This window comes from Bactrocera tryoni, chromosome 5, assembly GCF_016617805.1.
Source record: "Bactrocera tryoni isolate S06 chromosome 5, CSIRO_BtryS06_freeze2, whole genome shotgun sequence".
NCBI classification, from domain to species: domain Eukaryota; kingdom Metazoa; phylum Arthropoda; class Insecta; order Diptera; family Tephritidae; genus Bactrocera; species Bactrocera tryoni.
In genome coordinates this window covers 24,836,807-24,860,213 of record NC_052503.1, presented here as the reverse complement: position 1 = coordinate 24,860,213, position 23,407 = coordinate 24,836,807, and the positions used below count along the sequence as shown (strand labels likewise).

At 31.6% G+C, this 23,407-nt stretch overlaps 1 protein-coding gene across 1 annotated transcript in view; it reads left to right on the top strand.

The window, feature by feature from the left end:
• LOC120776533 overlaps positions 1–23,407 on the top strand; it is a 324,462-nt gene that overhangs the window by 290,805 nt on the left and 10,250 nt on the right. Inside the window, 1 exon segment of the mRNA XM_040107267.1 lies at positions 2,245–2,317. Within this exon segment, the coding sequence (XP_039963201.1) occupies positions 2,245–2,317 (73 nt within the window).

The window sequence follows — 23,407 nt, the reverse complement described above, 5'->3', positions numbered from 1 at the left end:
AATTTATATTTTGTTACAAGCCTTCTCTCTCCAAAAATAAACACTGTGTAAGCCTCTTTCTTTGAAGCTTGTAAATATGTATGTGCCTTTAAATTTTATTGTCCACTTTATGGCATGCGAGTGTGTATCTGTCTCTGCGCCGAAGGCAATTTACCGGAAGTTGTTTGGACTCTTTACGACTTGCGGCATTTACCCTTTAACCATAAAAGCTAAATACCCTGATGGAAAGCTTGTGCGGAAATATATGAGAAGAAGTTGGAGTGTGTAAAGGAAAGTGATTAATAAAGAATTGTGTAACTAAATTACATTCAGTTCACTATAAAACAGCTAAACTAATATTTTTTGAGTATTAAAGGTATAGGAATTTAATTTAAAAAATAAAAAAATTTTTAAATTTTCTTTATAAAACGTTGGTTCAAAAAACTTTTAATTTTTTTTAATTATTGTTTAAAAACTTCGTTTAAACAAAAAAATTTTGTACGCCTAAACTAATTTTAATACAAAAAAAAATCCAAAAAAAAATTTAAAAAAAACAAAAAGTTAATTTTTGCAAAATTCCAGAAACTGTTACGGAAAGCTCAACAAAAAAACTCCGTTTTCATTTAGTAATTTTCTTCGAAACCTTTTCCTACTGGGCACCTACATTTTCTGTGTGTATATTGTTGCGAGGTGTATGCAAATAATTCTTTACCGAATAATAACTATAAAATACAAATACCGTTGCAATAAGCTCTTTACGATGATTTAGCTAAGCAATTTTCAGGTTATAACTTTTATGGGCTTTTCATCAACCACGATATTTTATATCAACGCAATTTACTCTGTTGTGTTGGAGAATTAAATTTATCTACATTTATTTCAAATACAAAAAAAAAATATTTTATAAAAAAAAAAAAAATAGTTTTTTTTCATTAAAAATAAAAATAAAAATAAAATATTTTTTCATAAAAAAAAATCATAAGAAAATAAAAAAATTAAATTTATATAAAATTTAATTTAAAAATTAAATTTATATTTATTTATTTTTTCCAAAAAAAGTAAAGTTTTTCAACCAAAATCTTATATAATATTAATTTTATATAATAGAAATTAAAACAAAAATAATTTTTGAAATTTTAAATTAAAACCAACTTTAACATAAGTTCAAATCATACAGTAAGGTACTTAGGCGGGTCGAGTACGTAAAAGATAACGCTTAAGTTCTTCGAACCGAGTACTCAACACAAAAACATTGGTTATTTAAGCGGCTTCGGTACATAATTGGGGAAGATTTAAGCGGGCTTTACTTGAGGTATCTAAAATTTGTAAAGAAAATTACCTAAAAAAACATAAATTTTGGGAAAAATTAAGAATGACAAGCCTACATTTGGGCACCTAACTACACACTATAAAAATGAGAAGCATACATTTTGGATTTTTGTTGTAAAAGTACAAAATAGTGGCCTATATTTTGGCGCTTAGCGTTAAGTGTACCAAAATTTGTGGAAATGTACTGGTGAAAATGAGTTTTTAATCAAGTATATATGTGAAATATGAATATAATATATATTTATAAAGGTATAGATACAGTACTTAGATATATATATACAGTACATTCTCCCCTAAAATGTAAATTGGTAACATAACATAACTTTTCATAAAGTTACAGGAGAAGAAAATATATAATACTGTAAAAAGTTTTCTCATTGAAGCGAAATTTGAATACTGGCTATAAATTGGTTATGTTTGACAGCAGAAGCTTTAGATTTTGTATATAAATATATATAATATAATGTAGTGAATCGTAATCAATTATAAAACTCTATTTCGAAAGTTTTTATGATATATTCTTTTTACAATTAGGAAGACGATATGTAAAAAGTCCGTATAGTATATGTAAAGCGCCTTTGCCTGAACAGTCTACCAAATCAAAAACATTTTCTATGTGAACCCTTTTTGCCTATGCTTTAAGGATTATTTGCCGCATGAAATGCTGATTTCAAACTATTTTTATATGTCAAGTCATAACTCGTTACTGTTGCCTCGTGCCTCCAACTACAAACAGTGCAAGTTAAATATTTATAAGTGTGCTTATGTACATGTTCATATGCTTATTTCTTGCTAATGCTACCTCGAAAATCACCAAAATAATGCCAAATACCTCTGCTGTAAGCGTGTACCTAATGAAACAGAGCAATGTTTTCCACATTTTAATCTATTTTGTTGCAATCATTTTGAACCGTTTCTCTTTCCTCCTCTTTCCAGTTCACCCAAAGCCAAAAATCCCATTGCATTACCAACAGTTAATGATGTGAAAAGCAGTTATGCGCCGAATTTGGTAAGTTTTTTTATTTATTTTTTATTATTATTTCTTTAAGTGTATTTGCATGCAATTACCGCGGAGTTTTCAAATAAAAAACGTAATTAGCTGAATTCCACACTAAAAAGTGCAACATATTTGTATGCAAGAGTAGAAGTGAGTATGTTTTATTCACTCAAACTAGCACACACACACACATTTTGGCGCGCAAACGAAGAAAATTATTCAAGCGTTATGGCATTTAATTAAGAAATTCATAAATCTAATAGTTGTTGTAAAGTGGATATTTGTTTTTGTTGTAATGATTACATATGTAAATAGTTCAGTGCGTAACTACCTACTCACATATGCGCTCGCATAAGCATACTTGAATTAAGTGGAATTTTGAGCGCGTTTCATGAACCCTGTAGGAAATATGAGCTGTAAATTATTTTTTATTGGAAGTGGATATTATGAAACTTTTTAGCTAAATGTAAGCGAGAAAGAAATATTTTAGTAAAATAATAATAATATTTTCGAATTAAGAGTGGTCTTAAAGTAAACCCGACATGTCAGTGAATGAAGTTTGTACTAATAATATGTCAAAAAAATTTCCTTAAAATGTTTTCGGAACTAAAATTTCTTACCAAAAACATTTCTGACGTTTTCAAGGATAACGTATGTATCAACTCTATCATCAATTCATCTAAAAGTAGTCCACTCACATAACCCTAGAAGTTAAAAAGTGTTTATAATTCCTAGAGGGCCAAATCTCTTCACAAGTGGGCTTGTAAATAGTAAACAGATTGCTACAAATTAAAATTAAGGTTATAGTAATACTATTTTTGTCTGTCCAAATACAAACCAGTTCCTTATATAATAGGTTTTGAATTATATTGTAATTGTTGTTGATTATATAGTAGGTTGTAGACTAAAAATAACTGCTTCTCTAATATAAATGATTCAAATATTTCTCAAACTGTATATTTTCCACTTATGTACTTCTAAGAAATTTAACATTATAACACACTGAATCAAATTTTGGCTAAATCTGCCACTCAAGCCCTTAAGCTTAATAGATTATAGACATATTTTTAGATTTTCTTTTTAGATAAGTATGGGCATTATCGTATTTTCCATTTAAATAATAATAATGCGCAATAAAATGCTAATGGAGTACAAATAACAAGCAATCCCGAAAAAATTCCGAACCCAAAACCGAAATTTCGGGACTCTAACGGAATATTATTAACACGGCAGAATACTTTAAAGACAATTTTCGTACAAAACTAAATTTCTACTAAATCCCGAAAGTACAATTTTTAAGTTTCGCTGTGATGTCGAGATCCCGGAGCATTCTAAATAAATATATGTAATATATATAATAAACCGCAAGAACTGTTCACTGGCTGAACTGACACCCCAAATTAAGCATTTAGTAACAAAAAATTTAAGTTAGCGACACAATCGTAGTCTACCTTTAAGCGCATAATGTTTATATTTAAGTGTCATAAATTATTATCTTGACATTCTTCACTTGCAAGCAAAAGTATAATAAAAATAATCTTATAATAATACACAATCTTAAACTGTTGTTTTAACACAAAACCCAAAAAAATGCCGGACCCGAAACTGTCATTTCGGGGCTATGTAGGGATCAATCGCTGTACAATAGTTTTAGGACAATTTCGGTCTAAAAATAATTTTCTACTAAATCCCGAAAGTTAAATCCCGATCCCGAAACTGTCATTTCGGGATTCTGCAAGGATATTATTGACACTGTATAATATTCTAAAAACAATTTTTGAAAATAATGGTTCTACTAAATCCCGAAAGTTAAATTTTTGGGCTTTGCTGTGATATCGGGATTACGCAGTGTAAAAGTTAACCACATGCTTTGTTTTAAAGCACATACCAAATTAAGTAATTTTTCCACCGCTTTAATACTTGTAACACCAATCCAAAATTAGCAACGAAATTGTAGTCTACTTGTAGGCGCTTCAAGCATGTAATTGGCATAAATTACGAACCAGACGTTCTGTGATTGCAAAATTTTCTTCTAGCAAATAGTATTCGTAATTATAGCTTAAATATACATATGTATATAAGGTCATAGATACAAAAATATTATCATAAATAACAACAAATATAGACACAGGTGTATATAGTAGATCCAAAACATTTGTTATTACAATAATTGCCACAGTCTCGGTTGACCCAGTCACAACGACAATCACAATTATCACTTATTTATGTATGAGTATGAGTGTGTTTGTGTGTGTATATGTGCGCTCTGCATTCCCACATGCCATGTTGCATTTTTGCAACGTCACAACTTGAGAGGCATAACCAGCCATTTTAATGGGTCAAAGATACGAGTGTACGATTATCTCTACGATGGGTAATGTAAATATGTTTCTTTGGCGGTATGAATAGTTTATTTGTGTCAATAATTAAAATGTATGAAATCACTGTTGGTTATACACATACATATTCATATTTTCTGTTGTATGTATGCATAGTTAAATTTACACTCGTTAATTGGGCGCCTTAAATAGATAAAAAGGCGGGATGGGAGTACCACTCCTGGGAAAATTTGTAGACTTGTTATGTAGGCATTTAGAGCTCGCATATTAAAGATCTTACAAATTCAGATATCTTTGCCTATTTTATTTACTATGGGTAAAAAATAGTAAGACTTTTTAATTTAAAGTTGTTAGTTGTGCTTTGTTACTGAATCTAAGTTCCTCAGACACCTGGTATGTCTAGCACTCGGGTTTTATCGTATAAATTACGTATTTTAATAATTTAATGCAAATTATGCCTCGATAACGGACTGTACATACTGCTAAAAATATATAAAATGCCGCTGATAAGTAGATACTGTTATGTTTTTATAAGCTATCAACAAAACGCAGCCTTAAAGCGCGGTAATATTGCTATGAAACGAATCTGCATAGACGCCCAGTAGGAAATTCAGTAAATGTAAATATAAACGATTGTGTTAGATAATAATTTAATAGAAGTTGGGAGATAAGCACTTTCCTGTGGAATGTTTTCAAGGTACCCAGACAATATATAGAGCTAGCAAGACTTAGAAACCGTTTAAAAATTACGAATTCTGGTGTCAGGTAGTATTGTGAGTGTGGGGAAGGAAATTTTCATATCGACCTACCCAACAGTTACGTAATTTACTTAAAAAAATATGTACTTAAAATTGTTATGTAATTTCCACTGTCCGGCAGGGCTTACAAATATGTATGTATGATAACTATACATACATATGTACATATTTTATAAATAATCAGCTATTGTCGGTATTTTTTGAAACGCGAGTAGCAACGATAAAATTTTAATGCCACTTAATCTTGCGTGTGATTAGCGGCATATACGTTTGTATGTATGCACTTTTATGTATATACATATATGTATATTATCTATAAAAACCTACATACATTTATATGACATTCGTTGTGTCAAAAACATTTTCTCACATTAATTTTTCATTTTTGTGCCTTTTTCTTGTCTCTCTCTTCAATTTAAGCATTTTGCTTGCGATCTTTGACCTCTGCCTTTAAAGTAAATAATAAACAAATGTCTTGAGTGCTCAAGTGCTGTTAAAACTAATGTGATATATGTGTGAGGAGAAGTCACGGTTCACACTTCCAGAGATTTGTATACATACATGTATGTATGTACATTTTGAAATTACAGTGTAGTGCTGGCAACATTTTATAGCAACATATGTTTCCAACATTTCAACACCGACATGACAAGCACAACGATTTTGTTTGTGAACACGGATAAAGGCGCATGCCGAATACTTAAAATGTTTTTCCTAAAAAGATTAAAATAGATCGCAGAGAAAGTTCATTGCCACATTCTAATTTTAAAAGTGAGGAAATTGAAGGACTTTCTTTTGGCTTTCTTTGAGTAAATTATATGTTTTGTTTATATTACTTTTTTAATTGATTGAATTTTTTGAACACATTAGGGTGGTAATTTTTTTTAATATTTATATTTTAAGCAAAGTAAATGAAGTAAGTTTGCCGTTATGTTCGAAACACCCAAAAGAATACGACGAAAACCCTTACAAGCATATGTATATACAATTTACCAGCGTTTCGTCTATCTGTCGATATGTGAACTATGTGGTCCCTGAGTTTTCGAAATACCGATCCGAAATTTTGCAAACGTCATTTTCTCCCCAAGAAGCTGCTCATTAGTCGAAACCGCGGCTAACGACTAACGGAGCACTCTATGATATAGCTGCCATATAAACTGATCGCTCCAAGTCGAGTCCTTGTATGGAAAATTTTTTTATTTGACAATTTATCTTCACCAAATTTAGCAGGGATTATTATCCAAGGTAACACTATAATATCCTAATATAATGTTCAGATACGATGTTCAGTCACGATAGCATATAGCTGCCATACAAACTGATCGATTAAACTCAAGTCCTTGTAAGGAAAACTTTTGTATTTGAAAATATATCGTCACAAGATTTGCCGTTGATTTTTATACTCTCGCAACAAAGTTGCTAAGGAGAGTATTATAGTTTTGTTCACTTAACGGTTGTTTGTAAGTCCTAAAACTAAAAGAGTCAGATATAGGGTTATATATACCAAAGTGATCAGGGTGACGAGTAGAGTTGAAATCCGGATGTCTGTCTGTCCGTCCGTCTGTCCGTCCATCCGTGCAGGCTGTAACTTGAGTAAAAATTGAGATATCATGATACACGTATTTCTTGGCTCCATAAGAAGGTTAAGTTCGAAGATGGGCAAAATCGGTCCCACTGCCACGCCCACAAATGGCGAAAACCGAAAACCTAAGCCATAAATAAAGATATTAAAGTGAAATTTGGCACAAAGGATCGCATTAGGGAGGAGGGGCATATTTGGACGGCGTAATTTTTTTGGAAAAGTGGGCGTGGCCCCGCCCTACTAAGCTTTTGTACATATCTCGGAAACTTCTATAGCTATGTCAACCAAACTCTAAAGAGTCGTTTCCTTCAGGCATTTCCATATACAGTTCAAAAATGGAAGAAATCGGATAATAACCATACAAAGGTCCCATTCAAAGGTTATGTTCAAAATCACTAAAAGTGCGTTAACCGACTAACAAAAAACGTCAGAAACACTAAATTTTGCGGAAGAAATAGCCCGAAGGAAGCTGCACGCAGGCTTTTTTTAAAAATTGAAAATGGGCATTGGCCTCGCCCACTTATGGACCAAAAACCATATCTCAGGAACTACTACACCGATTTCAATGAAATTCGGTATATAATATTTTCTTAACACCCTGATGACATGTACGAAATATGGATGAAATCGGTTCACAACCACGCCTTCTTCCAATATAACACTATTTTGAATTCCATCTGATGCCTTTTCTGTATAATATATACATTAGGAACCAATGATGATAGCGGAATAAAACTTCACACAAATACGGTATTTGAAAAATATGTAAATGACGTATAATGAAATCTCGATTATCACTTTATCAAGCGAGAGTATAAAATGTTCGGTGACACCCGAACTTAGCCCTTCCTTACTTGTTTTCCATCTATCACTGCAATCTCCGAAAAATTTTTCAGATCGGATCACTACACTATATAGCTGCCATACTAAATGACCGATCCAAACCAATATAAAAAATTGTTTACACCCTTTATGCTATAAGAAATGTAGCTGTGAAGATTATTAATGTCTTGGCGCATTTTTCGTGTTTTTCTAAAATTTATTAACACATTAGGGTGGTACATTTTTACGTATTCATCTTTTTTTTAAATATATAAGATGAAAAATATATGCAGGAATAAAAAGATATTCATTTTTAGAGTAATCAAACCAATAACTTGCATTTCACACACAAAAACACACATTTTTGCATATTAACATGCCACTTTTACAACAAACTAGCAAAATTTCTGATTACACCGTGCAACATTTTCATTCATAAATGATGTTAGAGTGGCGTTTACTAGCAGCATTGTCATTCACAACACTGCTATATGTATATAAAACCAGATATATATACAGTATGCATACATATGTATGTATGTATATATGTATGTACATATATATGTATGTTACTCTCCATTCGTACCTATGCTGGCATATAATATCGTTCTATATGAAATTCTTGGCACTTGACTGCTGCTTACATTTTAATTCAAACTTCTTGCAGTCGTAAATTCTCATCCGCAACATTTTTCACTGAAGTCGAGTGCTTTGCACTTTTCCTTCCGCCCCTTGCTTGGCAGTTTTGCTTTGGCTTGTCTAACTCATCAGCTACTTGAGCGATAATTTACGCCTTCATTTAAAGTTTATGAGCAAAAAGTGAAGGAATTGTACTTGAGCTGCCGCTGCGTTTACAACAGGAGCAACAACATCAACTACAACAATTGTAGATTCTTACACACCTTGCTTTCATATTTACTTCCTGTTTTCATTTTTTTATAAATTTTTTTCGTTGCAATACTACAATGCTGCAACTCAACTGCCAACCCTTTGGGGTAGTCCACCTCCGTAACCAAACATGTTTCTACAATATATATTTAGACTTCATACGTACATACAATACATATGTGTATAGCTATATGGATTTACACTCGCATGCTATTGCCATTGGATCCATGCTGTGCCTTCTTAAGTGGTATTTTGTTTACTAGTACTATTTTACATATATTGAATGGTTGTATGCACACCCCTTTACATATAAATATACATACTCTATATGTAAATATATGTATATATAATTACATATGCATGTATATATATGTAGTTCTATAGTCATTCTATAGTCATATTTGTTATTTGCGGTTTCCAGTTGAAGTGTTACTTGTTTATTCAGCGTTGTATTGCCGGAGCGGAAATGCATTTTTAGTAGCGTTTTGTACACACACATACGAATACAAGTGAGTCTAAGCTGGCTTAAGGAACTTCTTCGTTAGAACGGAAGTATGGTACGAACTATTACATACATATATCCTTCACGGGCGCATTTCTTTTACCATAAAAAGGTATATGAATATCTTTTCTTGATTTCAAACGGTCTGTTTGTATGGCGGCTATATGCTATAGTGGTCCGATCTGAACAATTTACTAAGCGATTATAGCACTGTCTTAGGTTATAAACTGTGCCAAATTTCATGAAGATATCTTGTCAAATAAAAAAATTTTCCATATAAGCATTTGATTTCGTTCAGTCAGTTTGTATGACAGCTATATGCTATAGTGGTCCGATCTGAACAAATCATTCAGAGATTGTAGCACTGTCTTAGGTTATAATCTGTGCCAAATTTCATGGAGATATCTTGTCAAATAAAAAAATTTTCCATATAAGCATTTGATTTCGTTCAGTCAGTTTGTATGACAGCTATATGCTATAGTGATCCTATCTGAACAATTTATTAAGCGATTATAGCACTGGCTTGGAATATAATCTGTGATGAATTTCGTGCAGGTAACTTGTCAGCCTAAAAAGTTTTCTATATAATGACTTGATTTTGATCAGTCAGTTTGTACGGCGGCTATATGCTATAGTGGTCCGATCTGAACAAGTCATTCAGATATTGTAGCACTGTCTTAACCAATAATATGTACACAATTTCGTGAAGGTATCTTGCCAAATAAAAAAGTTTTTCTTACAAGCACTGGGTAGCGACCGGTCGGTCATACATGTCACGGTGACGCCGACTGTTCTAAATATTAATGCGTAGCATTAGTGCACACTCAAAGCTAAGCTAAGTTTACCAATAAATGCAAATAAGGGCTTATGTGCTGCAAAATGAGTAACCGTTATACATACTTCATATACACAAACAACTAAAGATACATACATATATATGTATGTAGTATGCATATGTAAGTGCATACAATTAGTCTACATTTATGCAGAATATGTTTGTAATATGCATTAATGCAAATGTGTGCCAAATACTCCAACGCTTACGTATGCTAATTGCATTTACGACTTTTCATAATGAATATCTTTCCCAGTGCGCATGCGCACAGTCATTAGAACCAGCTACGCTGCCTTATAGCTTAATTCAGTTAGCGAGCAGTCGAAGCGATTTGCGTTAAAATGCGTTTGCAGTGAAAAAACAACTTCGAAATTGTTGTTGTTGGGGAAAAAAGCAACAACATGGCCATTTGAACATACAAATGAAGCCGTTAGAAAGAGTCACTACACCTATACATGCACACAAGCACACGTATGCATGTTTATGCGAGTACGTAATCTCTATCATTTGCTCCGGCATACGTAATTTGACGTAAAAGGAGCAACATGAAAACCAGAATTGGATAATCGAAGTTTGATTTCCATATTACTCGACTAGCTCGTCGCGAAAACTGGGTCAGCTCGATTAAAATGCGTTTGATTGCGTTCTGAATGCTTGAAGTGCTTGCGTATGCTATACATATGAACCAAAGGCATACATATGTATGTACATATGTATATGCTTATGATTATGTATTTTCTAATGCAAAAATGATGTTGCCATTTGATGTGAGATTTCACAGATGAAGCTTTCTGCCTCGAGAAGTAATGGTTGAGAATGCTGCCAGATATGTAATAATGGCAGTTAATTGAGGGAGATATTATACGATTATTGTGATAGATGTATGTATGTATATTTGGTGCTTTAAAAGCTATGTGAAAGATCCAAAGTGTGGAAAATGAGTGCGACATGAATTGAATAAAAGGCAAATGGAAATTAAAAAAAAAACACTTGTGAAATTATGTTTCGAAATCACGAAAGAAAATCAGTTTTGCATCGAATCATCACTGGCGTTGAAAAATGGATTTATTTTAAACGGAGAAAATTATGGGTTAATCCTGGGCAACCATCAACATCAACTGCAAAAACAGATCGATTCAGTACGGTGTGGTATATCATGAGCTTTTAAAGTTTGGTGAAACTGTTAATACTAATCGTTACAGACAACAAACCATGCATTGATCGAAAAACGACCAGGTTGGCCCAGAATATGACAAAATAATTTTGTTACACGACAATGCACCTGCACACAAAGCAAAATCAGCTCAGGATACAGGCAAAGTACTAGGCTGGGAGCCTGCTACCCCAACCGCGACATTCACCAGACTTGGCCATTTGTGATAACCCGAACGGACTCGGATTTTTATCTAGCCAAGGACTGTGAACTCAGCAGACTAAAAACATTCTGCCGCTACAACAACAACAACCATTTGTGTTCTTCGATGAGATACGCATTGGCTGAACAGCACTTCGATTCCTACTATTAGAGCGGGTCGGTTTTTTCAAATATAAAATCGTGTATGCGGAAAATGTTCTAAGAACAGCTTTGCCAAAGAGACTGTGGGTACTAAACCAGTTTCGAAGCAGCGATTTTTTAGATTAAGTTTTTTAGGGTTTTAGTTTTTAGTTTTAGTTTTTAGTTTCATAAAAATTTGTTTCTCATGTTTTGAAATATCCGAATGAATTTTAATATGTAGGTACATTTTGATCACCTATTGATCATTTGCCGCAATCCGTCAGATCAGACAACTATAACACATATCACAACCGATCATTCAGATTTTTTCCAACTGCACCTTAAAAGGCGCTGACTCGAAACCGATTTTAGACCCCAGCTAGATTAAGGTTTGTCGCATGTTCAAGTAAGGACGAAAATAGAAAAAAAATCCAACTAATCATATTAACGAGTAAACTTAAAAAAATTAATAAAAAATAGTTTTACTTGTAAAATAGCTACCACACTCAAATTATTTTCTAAAAATTCTTATAAAAATATGAATACATGAATATTAAAATAAAGCGTGGACAAATTTTACTATTTTATTTCAAATCGAAGTTATAGTTCCCGTTAATCTGAGCTCAGTTCGAAGTCATAACCGCGTTTTAAAATGTTAAAAAAAATAGTAAAATTAAAATTTTTTATAAATATTAACAATAAATAATAAATACATGTAATAACAGTAATTTACGCATATACCGTTATCTCATCAAGCGTTTGAACGCACTAAAACTAAACTATCATCTAATCAACTCTAACAAACATCTCCCATTCAGCGCAGCCAATGCTGCTATAGCGAGAATAACAGCATTTTATTGCAATTGTGAGATGCCTGCTTGATCTCATGAAACCATGCTTTAGACGAAGAGGTTTAGCCGCAACTTATGCACTTTATTTATTGATATTATCACATAATCTGTATGTACATATGTATGTACCTATGTAATATATATGCATATAAGAGCTATGCGCTAACTCCGCGACTACGCAAGTCATGTGATATCCATGCGAGAGTACGCGTATTAAGCGAGAAGTCATGGCACTCTTATGCGTAATCATGACAATTGTCAATAAATCCGAGGCAATGACATCTGCGACTGACAATGACAGTGCTACTAAGCAATGCTAAGGTTGCATTTGTAATTATTGTTGTTGTAATTGTAGATTGCTTGGGGTATAGTATGGGCTTGCATATTTGTTGTTTGTTTTACGCAATTAGTGTATCAATTACTTATTTCATATAGCTGGGAGAGAAAAAAATTAACCACAAGTCATTCAACTGCACTGCAGGGAATTCCTATACGCATATTTATGCATATATACATATGTATATATGTACATGTTAGTTGGGTGTAATAATTATATTTTTTTTTCTTTTATTGTATAATCGAAGTTGAAAATTGGTTATAAAGCAATAAATGAGACTTTTCATAACATAAGTTATATGTATATACATACATATGTATGTTTCTACATATGTATGTATGTATAAATATTCTCACTGAAACCATAACCAACTTCCCGCTGCATTCAAAGAATCACAGCGTTACAATTGAAGCTGCAACAAAGCAATTCAACACCATCTTCCCAACAAAACGCTGGAGAGTCGGACTTTTAGATGTTTTTTGTTGTTTTTGTCACTGTACTTCGGTGTAAAATTTTCTTAGTTTTTAAAATGTTCCAGTTTTAACTGTTTCTGCTCTTCACATTCATTTTTATACCCTGAATAGGATATACAGTGAAATTTCTCATAAACGGACATCAGACGTGTTTTGTCCGGTTAAGGGAGCTGACCACTTATGTGTTCATGATGTAGTATTCTTAGGGTCAGATAAGCAAAATAGGCTACTCATTTGTCAGAGCCACCGATATCGGACTATTATAGCACATAGCTGTCATACAAAGTGATCGATCAAAAGCAAGTCCTTGTATGGGAAACTTTTTTATTTGACAAGTTATCTTCACGAAATTCCACAGGGATTATTATTCAAGGTAACGCTAAAGTCTCTGAACAGATTGTTCAGATCGGACCATTAAAGCATATAGCTACCATACAAACTGGCCGATCAAAATGAATTTCTTTTATGGGAAACTTTTTTATTTGACAAGATATTTTCCAGAAATTTAGCTTAGCTTATTGCCCTAAATAAAGCTAAAATTCTCACACATATTATTTAAAAAAAGCTACTATAGCATATAGTTGCCATGCAAGCCGACCGTTCAAAATCAACATAAAGATAATTTTTATATAATTTTATGCTACAAAAAATTAAACTGTGAGGGGTATCATTCTGTTTACGAAGTTATGTCTTTTTTAATGTTTCTAAATTTTTTTCAATTTTTTAACTTTTTACTTTTTTTCACTATTTTTTTCTTGAATGATTTTTCCTTTCAAATCATTTTACAATTCTATATTTTTTACTTTTTTCATTAATTTTTTTCTTGAATGATTATGATTTTTTCTTTTCCAAGCATTGTTTTTTTTTCATTTCATATCCTTTTCTTATAATTTTTTCTTAATTCTTATTTTTGATTTCCCGACTTTCTCTGTGTGGCCATTATTTCACTGCAAAGTTCTACCTTCACACTGAGTTCTTACTTTCCCCATCTATATTTTTTCGATTTTTTTTTTCGCTTTACCTTCGCCTTTTATACTCACTGCAGTTTGATTATAACTTCAGTGTAGTTTTTGCTGGTATTCGCTGTTGCATTTTTGTTGTTTTTTTTGTAATACTTTTTTGTTTTTGTGCTCGTCGACTGCATAACTACGCTAACAGCTCACATTACTCACAAGTTTCAATTTTTCTTCATAGAAAATTTTTCTTTTATGTACTTGTTTTTAATACTCATTTTTCGTATCATCTTTCTTAGTTTCCTTTGCTTTCCCTTGACACACATACAGACATACCTACAAGTATATATGTATGTACATATTTCTTGTATGAATCACTGCACACCAGCCATCATCATTATAATCATCATTAAATCAGTCATTTTTAACATGCTGACTGCAGGTAAAACGTTCGCTTCTCACTCAAACCCTACTTCATTAGGACCCCTCACATCGATACTAGCTGAGTTAAGTTTTGTGTGGCCCCACAACATATCAGCAGTTAGCATGTAACTGCTTATTGACCACCTTTCGCATTTATTTGCTTAAATTTGTGCTGGAAGTGCTTTTGGTCGATATTCTTTACACCTTCTGTGAGTGTGGTCGCACCGCTTCTGCGCCGCAGCTCACTTACATGTATTCAATATATAGTAAAAGTGGTATACATAGTTACTTAAATACATACATATAGTGTATATGTCTGTAGTTAAGTATGGATGTATCTACTTTCCCAAGCAGCTACCCCTCTTGTAATGAGTAAGTTATTTGCGGTCAAATAAAAGAAGGCCTGGACATTTTGCAGCGGTTTTCCGGTCAACCGAACAATGAACGAAATTAAATTCTCTCATGTCATAAAATCATTTGCTTTATACAAATTCTTCGCTGCTGCTCATTCTCAACATTTATACCAGAATACTCGTACATATGTATAAGTACGTCTAAGTAAATTTACATGACTCCGTAGGGAAATGTTTGAGCTCCGACTTACTTACTAGTTGAGTTCGAAATCGTTATAGATTTATTTCACTTTGTAAATTATAACTAACGGTAAATGATTTGAAATTTGTCGAAATTGTTGTTGTTGTACCATTATAAAATATTTCAAAATATGTAGCGTCAAGTAATCTCAATGGGTTGATAGACCCTGCTGTCATTGATCAGACAACGCACTCTATCTTAAATACTTTTGAAGTTCATACCGATATGCTCCTAGCCGTATGTACATATGTACATATGTATATGCTAGTACATATAACGTTTTAGTGAAATTCCACTAAGTTCGAAAATTTCAAAAATGATTTTTAATTTAAAATAAAACTTTCGGTGGAAATTTTATTTAGTCAAAATTTTTTAATTTCTGACTCTTTATAACGGTGAAGCAGCAAGCTTCAGTACAAAAACTAAAAAATCAAAATTGCATAAAAATTAATATTAACTCATATATAAATTAAAAATTTATATTATATAAACAATATATTTTACAACTGGTCGCTTTTGAACTAGTTAATTACTAGTCGCATACAAAATAGAAAGTTTTTACTCCAATGATCACTATTTGCGAAAAAGAATATTTGCAATTTTATTTGCAACTACTCCGTTCACAACTAGTTGGTTACTAGTCCTTGACCATCCAGTTGCATTATAATTCAAATATTGAAATGTGTTTAAATTAAATATTTTTTTTTAATTTAACATTAATTCTAGTATGCATTAAAAACCTCTATTATGTGAAATATATTTAACAACTAGTCGCTTTTGAACTAGTTCATAACTATTCACATATAAAATATTAAATAGAAAATTTTTACTTCAAAAATCACTATTTGCGAAGAAATAAATATTTGTCATTTATTTGCAACTACTCCGTCAATAACTAGTTGTTTACTAGTCCTTAACAAACCAGTTACATTTTAATTCAAACATTGAAATATACATATTCAAATTAAAATTTGTGTAACATCAGAAATCACCACACCACTTGCAACCAGTCTATTACTAGTCACTTTAAAACCAGTCTACTTTATTTATCACAATTTCTACAAAATATCATATTGCTTCACCAGCCATGCAAAACTACCCTCAAAAGTATATACTAACTTACACAGTTAGCTAAGTAGACTTAGCAATTGTTCATTTTTGTAAGTGGAAATGACTGCTCTTAGTATGTACATATATACTTACAACAGTACTATATTTTACATAACGTAAAATGTAATATTTTCAACACTCCAGTAGAGTATCTACTTCACACAATTAATTGCTTTGTGTAGTGTTAGGTAAAAGTATATTCGCGTATGTGCGTCTACCTTTAATTACTTCCACTTCAATTAAAATTCAACCACCACTAAAAGTCATTGTGCTCGCCGGCAATTATATATTACATTTTGCCTGACGATCCTGCTCAAATTTCACACTTTTATCATAATGATACTTTTTGCGTGCGTTCAACTTCAATGAATGTACTTTAGGCGGTAGGTATTGAAGGTATTGGCTGGGTCTAACTGGTAGAAAATTGTACCTGTTTGGTATGGTTACGAAAGTAACTTTTTGCGGAGTGGTACTACTTTAGACTACTTGCAAAATAACACAAAAATACCTAGAAATTGATGTCCTTGAAATGTCCATCCTCGATTATTAATATTTTTCATACAAATCACCCTGTTGAATACACAAACACACATGGGCATATGCACTAGGCAATCAATTCATTTTAATTATATTCAATTATTAATATATTGCTAATGTGTACAGGAATATGCAAGTATCGGTGTATGTTTGACTATCAATAAAGTACCTATAATGAATAATCGCACGAGTCCTTGTTCGTTACGCAATAAAGCCGAACTATAAATATTAATAGCATTTCATAGAAAATCTGCACAATGAAATAGCAATCTATGGGCAAACAATATCGGCGATTGTTGGTTAAATACAAGCAGCTATCCACCATAAGTCGATCGAGAACACACGTAAATACATATTTATGAAGAAATATATAGAAGATACTTATATAGCTACATTTACAGTGATGTTCATAGAAATATAAAATACGACCATTTTTAATATTTCAGAAAATGTTGATTTTATAAAAACTCTCAGAGATTACGAAAATTTTATAAAATTTCGTGGTAAGAAAAGAAGAATTGATTTGAGGAATTACAAAACTATTTTTTGAAGGAGTTATAGTCTATAAAAGCGAACTTCAGAAGTTTTAACCAAATTAATAAATACAATTTTAGAAGGACTTTGGAAAATTTTTATATACGTATAATACATGCCATTTGATCAAATTTGACTCGGACTGGTCCAAATGTTTGAAAACTGCATTTTTCATACATCTTTTTTATCTGCTACAAGTGTTTGAAAACTGTATTTTTAAATTTTTTTTCTTAATTTTTTTAATTTAATTTTTTTATTTTTTTAATTTTTTTTTTTAATTTTTTTTTTTTTGTTAATTTGTTTTAATTTTTTTAAGTTTTTTAACTAACTTTTTTAAAAATATTTAAAACTTTATTTTTTAAGTTTATTTTTTTTTAATTTTTTTTTTTAATTTTTTTAACTTAATTTTTTTTTTAATTTTTTTTTTTTTTTTTTAATACTTTGTCTTTGTCAGTCCGGTTGAATTTTGATCCGATGGTTATATTGGTAGTCGAAAAAGTCTTTTCGTATTTCTAATCAAACTTGAAATTAATTTTTTTTTATTTATACTAATAAATAAATAAAGAAATATGTACCATTTTGGTCGACCACTTTTTGCCATTTTTGCGCTAGAGACATTATTCCTTCACAAATTTCATTGGTGGCTTGCGTGGCATTTTTCCCTTTTTTATACAAAATTTTAAAAATGTAGCGAATTTCTTTATTATTTTCTCTCATTTTTGAACAGCTGTAACTTTTTTTCAACTTCCCCAAATTTAATTTTTTTAGTTAAATGAAGCTTAAAATCTCATTATTCCAACACTATATGGTATGACACAATGTGATTGGTAGCACTGGAGATATATGTATGTACTACTGCAACGTCATCTATTGACAAAATACGAAAAGACTTTTTCGACTACCCAATAATTTGTAAAAAAAAATATTGGGGAAATACTGCTAAGCAATGCAAAATCTCTGATTTAGTGCTATAATTTGTTTATATGAAACTAACTGCTATTTCCTAGCGCATTACTGTATTAACGAACATATGTAGTATTAGTCCTATTATTAATGACATTTGAATGCTTAATGCGCAACAGTTAACCTCATAGTATAGTATATGCCACTCACACACAACATTTATAAGTACATACATACATACATACAAAGATCATTACAAGGCAATGTTAGATATTTATGAAATGATATGATAGAATTTCTGCGGCATTAATACGCACAAAAGCCAAACGCCAACACAATGCCAGAGTTGAATTTAATATATTTAATAGGTATATTTAGTCAGAAGATATAATAGTTACCTGCGCTGGCTTCCACAGGATCAGCCTGTGTGCTGCCATTTATGGCTGCAACCTTCAGTAACCAAATAATGGCAGAGGCAGTTCAATGGAAGCCAAGCAATGACAAGCAGACAGATTTATGAGCGCACGATTAAATTCAACTCATTGAGTTTGCTATATCAGCGCAACAACAACAACAATAACACTAATAAATGTGTGCAAACGAGCTGCAGCCATTATGCGCCTGCAACTATGCAACGATTATTGAGCGATTGGCATCTGACCCCACCTAAGCAACATTGCGTGTACCCGTCAACAAACAACAACAACAAAATGTTTTTTATTATCAGCATGAAAGCGTCTGCACCTGTACTTGTATTGGTATGTGTGTATTAGAGCAACATGTTGCCAGCGATAAAGGCGAAGTGTGTGTGTAATGAAGACAAAGCGAAATTGACTTTTTGCTCTGGAGCAAATTAAAATAATCTTGAAACAAAGTGGCATTTCAGCAGTGAGACAGCTGTTTGTGCCGGCAGCGCGATGTTGTTGTTGCTGTTGCTGTATTTGTTGATAATACACCTGCGTAATCAATATTTGCCTATTTGTTGATATCCAACAATAATAACAACAACAAAAGCAACAACAATACTAACAACAACAACAATAAGAAATGCTAAAACAATAAGAAACACAACAACAATAATAAATACAAAAACAATAAGAAATACAAAAAAAACAACAAAAGCACATCATTGTGACTTTTAGCACTCAACAGCGTTTGCTGTTGTTGCTATTGTTATTGTAATCATGCATCTGTATGTGTGCGTTACGTCCCTTTGGCGTGGATTGGCCAAGCAATGTTAAGTGTTTCTAGAATTAGTTCAGCTTTATCAGCGCGTCGGTGTTGACATTGTCGGCAAATCTGAATATCTAACGGTATCTATTTTGAAGTTGATTGCCAGCTTCTAGTGCCTATCGGTGACTGCTGAAACGCGCTTGAAGTATCGCAGCGCGTGAATTTCATAAAAAAACGCGAACGCAGCAATTGTAACGGGAGTATTGTAGACTTTACAAGTGTGGACGCGTATTTACACGCCGAGCGCTTGATTGGCGCTTCTCTTCCGGCGCCATGAAACGTCTCATCATACCGACGCTGATAGACACCTATGGCCTAATTAAGTTCTGGGACTTCGACGCTGGACCGCCGGGCGTCAGCGAACGTGCGAAGCGTGAATATGACAGGAATAACGGCAGTCGGCGGCATGGACGCTACTCCGTGCGCAAAGAGAAGGTACAGACAATGGGTGCTCTCGCTTGCTTTTAATTAATATTTCGGCGCTTTATTTTTGTTTTTATGCATAAATTGCCAGAAAGTAAGAGTTATTCTGTCAATATTTATAAAACAAATAAAGTTGAATTATATAGAGTTTAATTAAGTGCAGGGGAGAGCGAGAGCGCAAACAGCAATGCAAATTGCAGCAAACAAGTGGCGTTAACTAGCAGTCAACAATGACCATTTGAGAGATTTTATGTGTGAATATTGTTTATATACATGCTTACATACATATAGTATATATGTATGTACATACATATTTATGTACGTGTAGTATGTGTATGGACTGGATATTTGAATTTGCTGATCTGGTCATCATTTTTATTACTTGACAACTATATAAAATAAATTTTCGCGGAAACTTCTTAAGCATTTGTCATTTTATGTACATACTTGTATATAAGAGAATATCCTCCGAAAATTTGCAGTTGATCCGGCAAATAGTTTCGGAGATATGAGGGTAAACTTTAAAACTTTACTTTTTTTCTCGAAACGTCGTTGAGGAAAATTTCTGCGAAACGGCTAAACCGATCGTCTTGAAATTTTCACATGACTTTCTTAGATATATTTTTCAGGAATAATATCTTTGAACATACATATTTCGAATTTTTGGGTCAAATTTTTACTAGTATTTGGTCATTACCCGTATTCCACTATTATGTTTTGATTTTTTTTAAATGTTTTTGTTTTTTTTTTGATTTTCGAATATTCAAAGAACATAAAGCTTACTGACTTAAAAAAATGTAATATGTTGATGTGAGAATTTTTTTTTTGAAAGATTTTCTTTGTTTTCAAGGAGAATAAGGAAAAAAAATAAATATATCAAATAAAGCATAATATAGTGCGTTTGAGATAAAAGTTAGTAAATTTATACAAAATTTTTTGAAAAAAAAACAGTTGTAGGTAGAAATAAAAACAAAAAACTTTATTCATTTAATTTTTCACATACATTTTGAAGTTATGTGAAGAAGGTGATGAAACAAAAGTTTTAGGTCTTTTCATTACCTACAACGTTGCCACATAACTTTTTTCTATAAGACCCGTAGTTTTGCCGGAAAACGATATAAACCGTTTTTAACCCTTAAAAATCCGCCACGCTCCTCCCCTTATTCTTTCCGACTACAGATCGTCTAAAAATTATTTTTCCTTTAATTTTTCGTTATTTTATATTTTCTTTACAGTGGGATTCGACCTACTATGATTTTTTTATAATTTAACTACCTTCAAAGGTTTCTCCACTGGCCAATATTACTAAAAGTTTATTGAGAAATTATTCAAAAAATCAGAGAAAGAAAGTTTTAAATGTTCTAAGCAGATTTTAGTTAAAATTATTGATAGAGCACTGTGATAACTTTTTCTCTTACCTCGCTTAACTCGAAATTTTTCAAGAGGTGCTATTAATGCTACTGATCTTCGTTTTATTTTATTTCTCTTAATAAAATTTACCATATTAGTAAGATAAGGTTAAGATATCCACTAAAGATTTGTATTTAGCTATTCCCAATGAAAATACGGTATTCTTTAAACCGGTATGAGAAATGAAATTATTGTCTTCAAATAATTTTAAAAAAAATAGTAATTAATAAAAAAAAGCTTCCAAAAGCTCTAAGAAAGCTTTATGCAATTGTCAAAAGCTCGAAAAAAGCTTTATGCAATTTTTTTTAATTTGGAATTTCGTTCGAAGAAATATAAATTTCAAAACCTAAAATGTTCAATTGAACGCTAATTCTAGATATTATAGTATTTACTTCTTGAATAGCTTGAAAAAATCGAGAGGTGTTGCCAATATCAAAATTAGTCAAATTATTGATAAAAAATTCATTTAGTGGTCAATTTCGAATCAAATCTTGAATTTTAAATATTTTGTAAACTTTCAATTTTTTTTTGAATTTTTACATTTTTTTTTTCTTTTCTTAATTTTTAAGAGGTGTTGCCAATATCAAAATTAGTCAAATTATTGATAAAAAATTCATTTAGTGGTCAATTTCGAATCAAATCTTGATTTTTAAATATTTAGTAAACTTTCAATTTTTTTTTGAATTTTTAAATTTTTTTTTATTTCTCTTCTTAATTTTTATTTTTAAATTCACTTTTTGTACTTTGAAAAATTCAAGAGCTGTCGCTACCTATTTCCATATTATTGAGAAATAACGCATTTCGAATCCAGTCTCGAACTTTGTAACATTTTTTCAATATTTTCTATGTTCTTTAAGTTTGTACTCAGCCTAAAATAGTGCTTAAACTGGAAATTTTCACAGCAAAAAAGCTTTATTAGTAAAAATTCTTTGCAATTTCACAAAAAAATGTAAACTCATATTTTTCGGTTAACGGTTTTCGTTATCAGTTTAACTACGCAAGTGGCCAATTGCATAACTTAAGCATTTAAATTGTAATGAAAAATAGTTGATATCACAGAATGTTGTGGGTATGTACATACATATATGTATATGCATGTATGTATGTATGCAGGTATATCGCACATCTACTTGAAGTACTTCTACATTTTAATAATAGAAAGGAAAGATAGAGTAAATTGTTCGACGCCAAAATGTCTTGAATCATTAGTCATTTTGTTAAATTTATAGAGCCTGCAACTGTATGTTTGCATATTGTAAATATGTACAAAGGTATATATGTATGTATGCCGAATAGCATCTAAATTTGTTATGTAAAAAGCGACACACGCAGTTGGCAAGGCACTGTTTATCACATGTTGATCATATGTACAGCTATCAATTGCTTTGTGATATACGCGTACCTGGGTTGTAGCAACAATATTGATTATGTATGCATGTACACACATACATATATATGTTTTATTTAAGCACTTTGATAAAATATAAATGAAATGCACGTTGACTTCGTATGCCTTTGAGTTCATGATATGTGGAAAACGCTTATATATGATCAATTGCTTAAGGTATTATATATGTATATGCACATAGCTGTATATAGTTTAAATGTAGCGTTTATTTATGGAAGCATGTTTACCTGACAAATGATTGATTTGCTAAATTTTTATCAATAATTCGTTTGTTTGAAACGCTAGGTATATACATATGCATTAATGTATTTACATATATAAGGAATATATAAAAGAAAATACTCAAAATATGTAAAACAATATGCTTACACACGTTTATAGGTACCTATATATTTACATACCAATATACATGTATGTACATATAGGTATAAGCGTGCCGCTTTGGGAATTTCGAATTGTATTGTCTGGCATTCCACACTTTACCATACAAATGATAAGCGACACGTTCTTCCGCATATGCGCGCACCCAGTAGGAAAAACAAAACATATATGAGAAAAATTTTAAAAACAGTCGTTTGATTTTACAACAATAAAAATAGAAAAGAATACATAAAAGTTAGAAATGTAGCTTTTAATAAGAACAAAACAATAGAATTAAAAAATAAAAAATATTAAAAAAAAGATAATTTAAT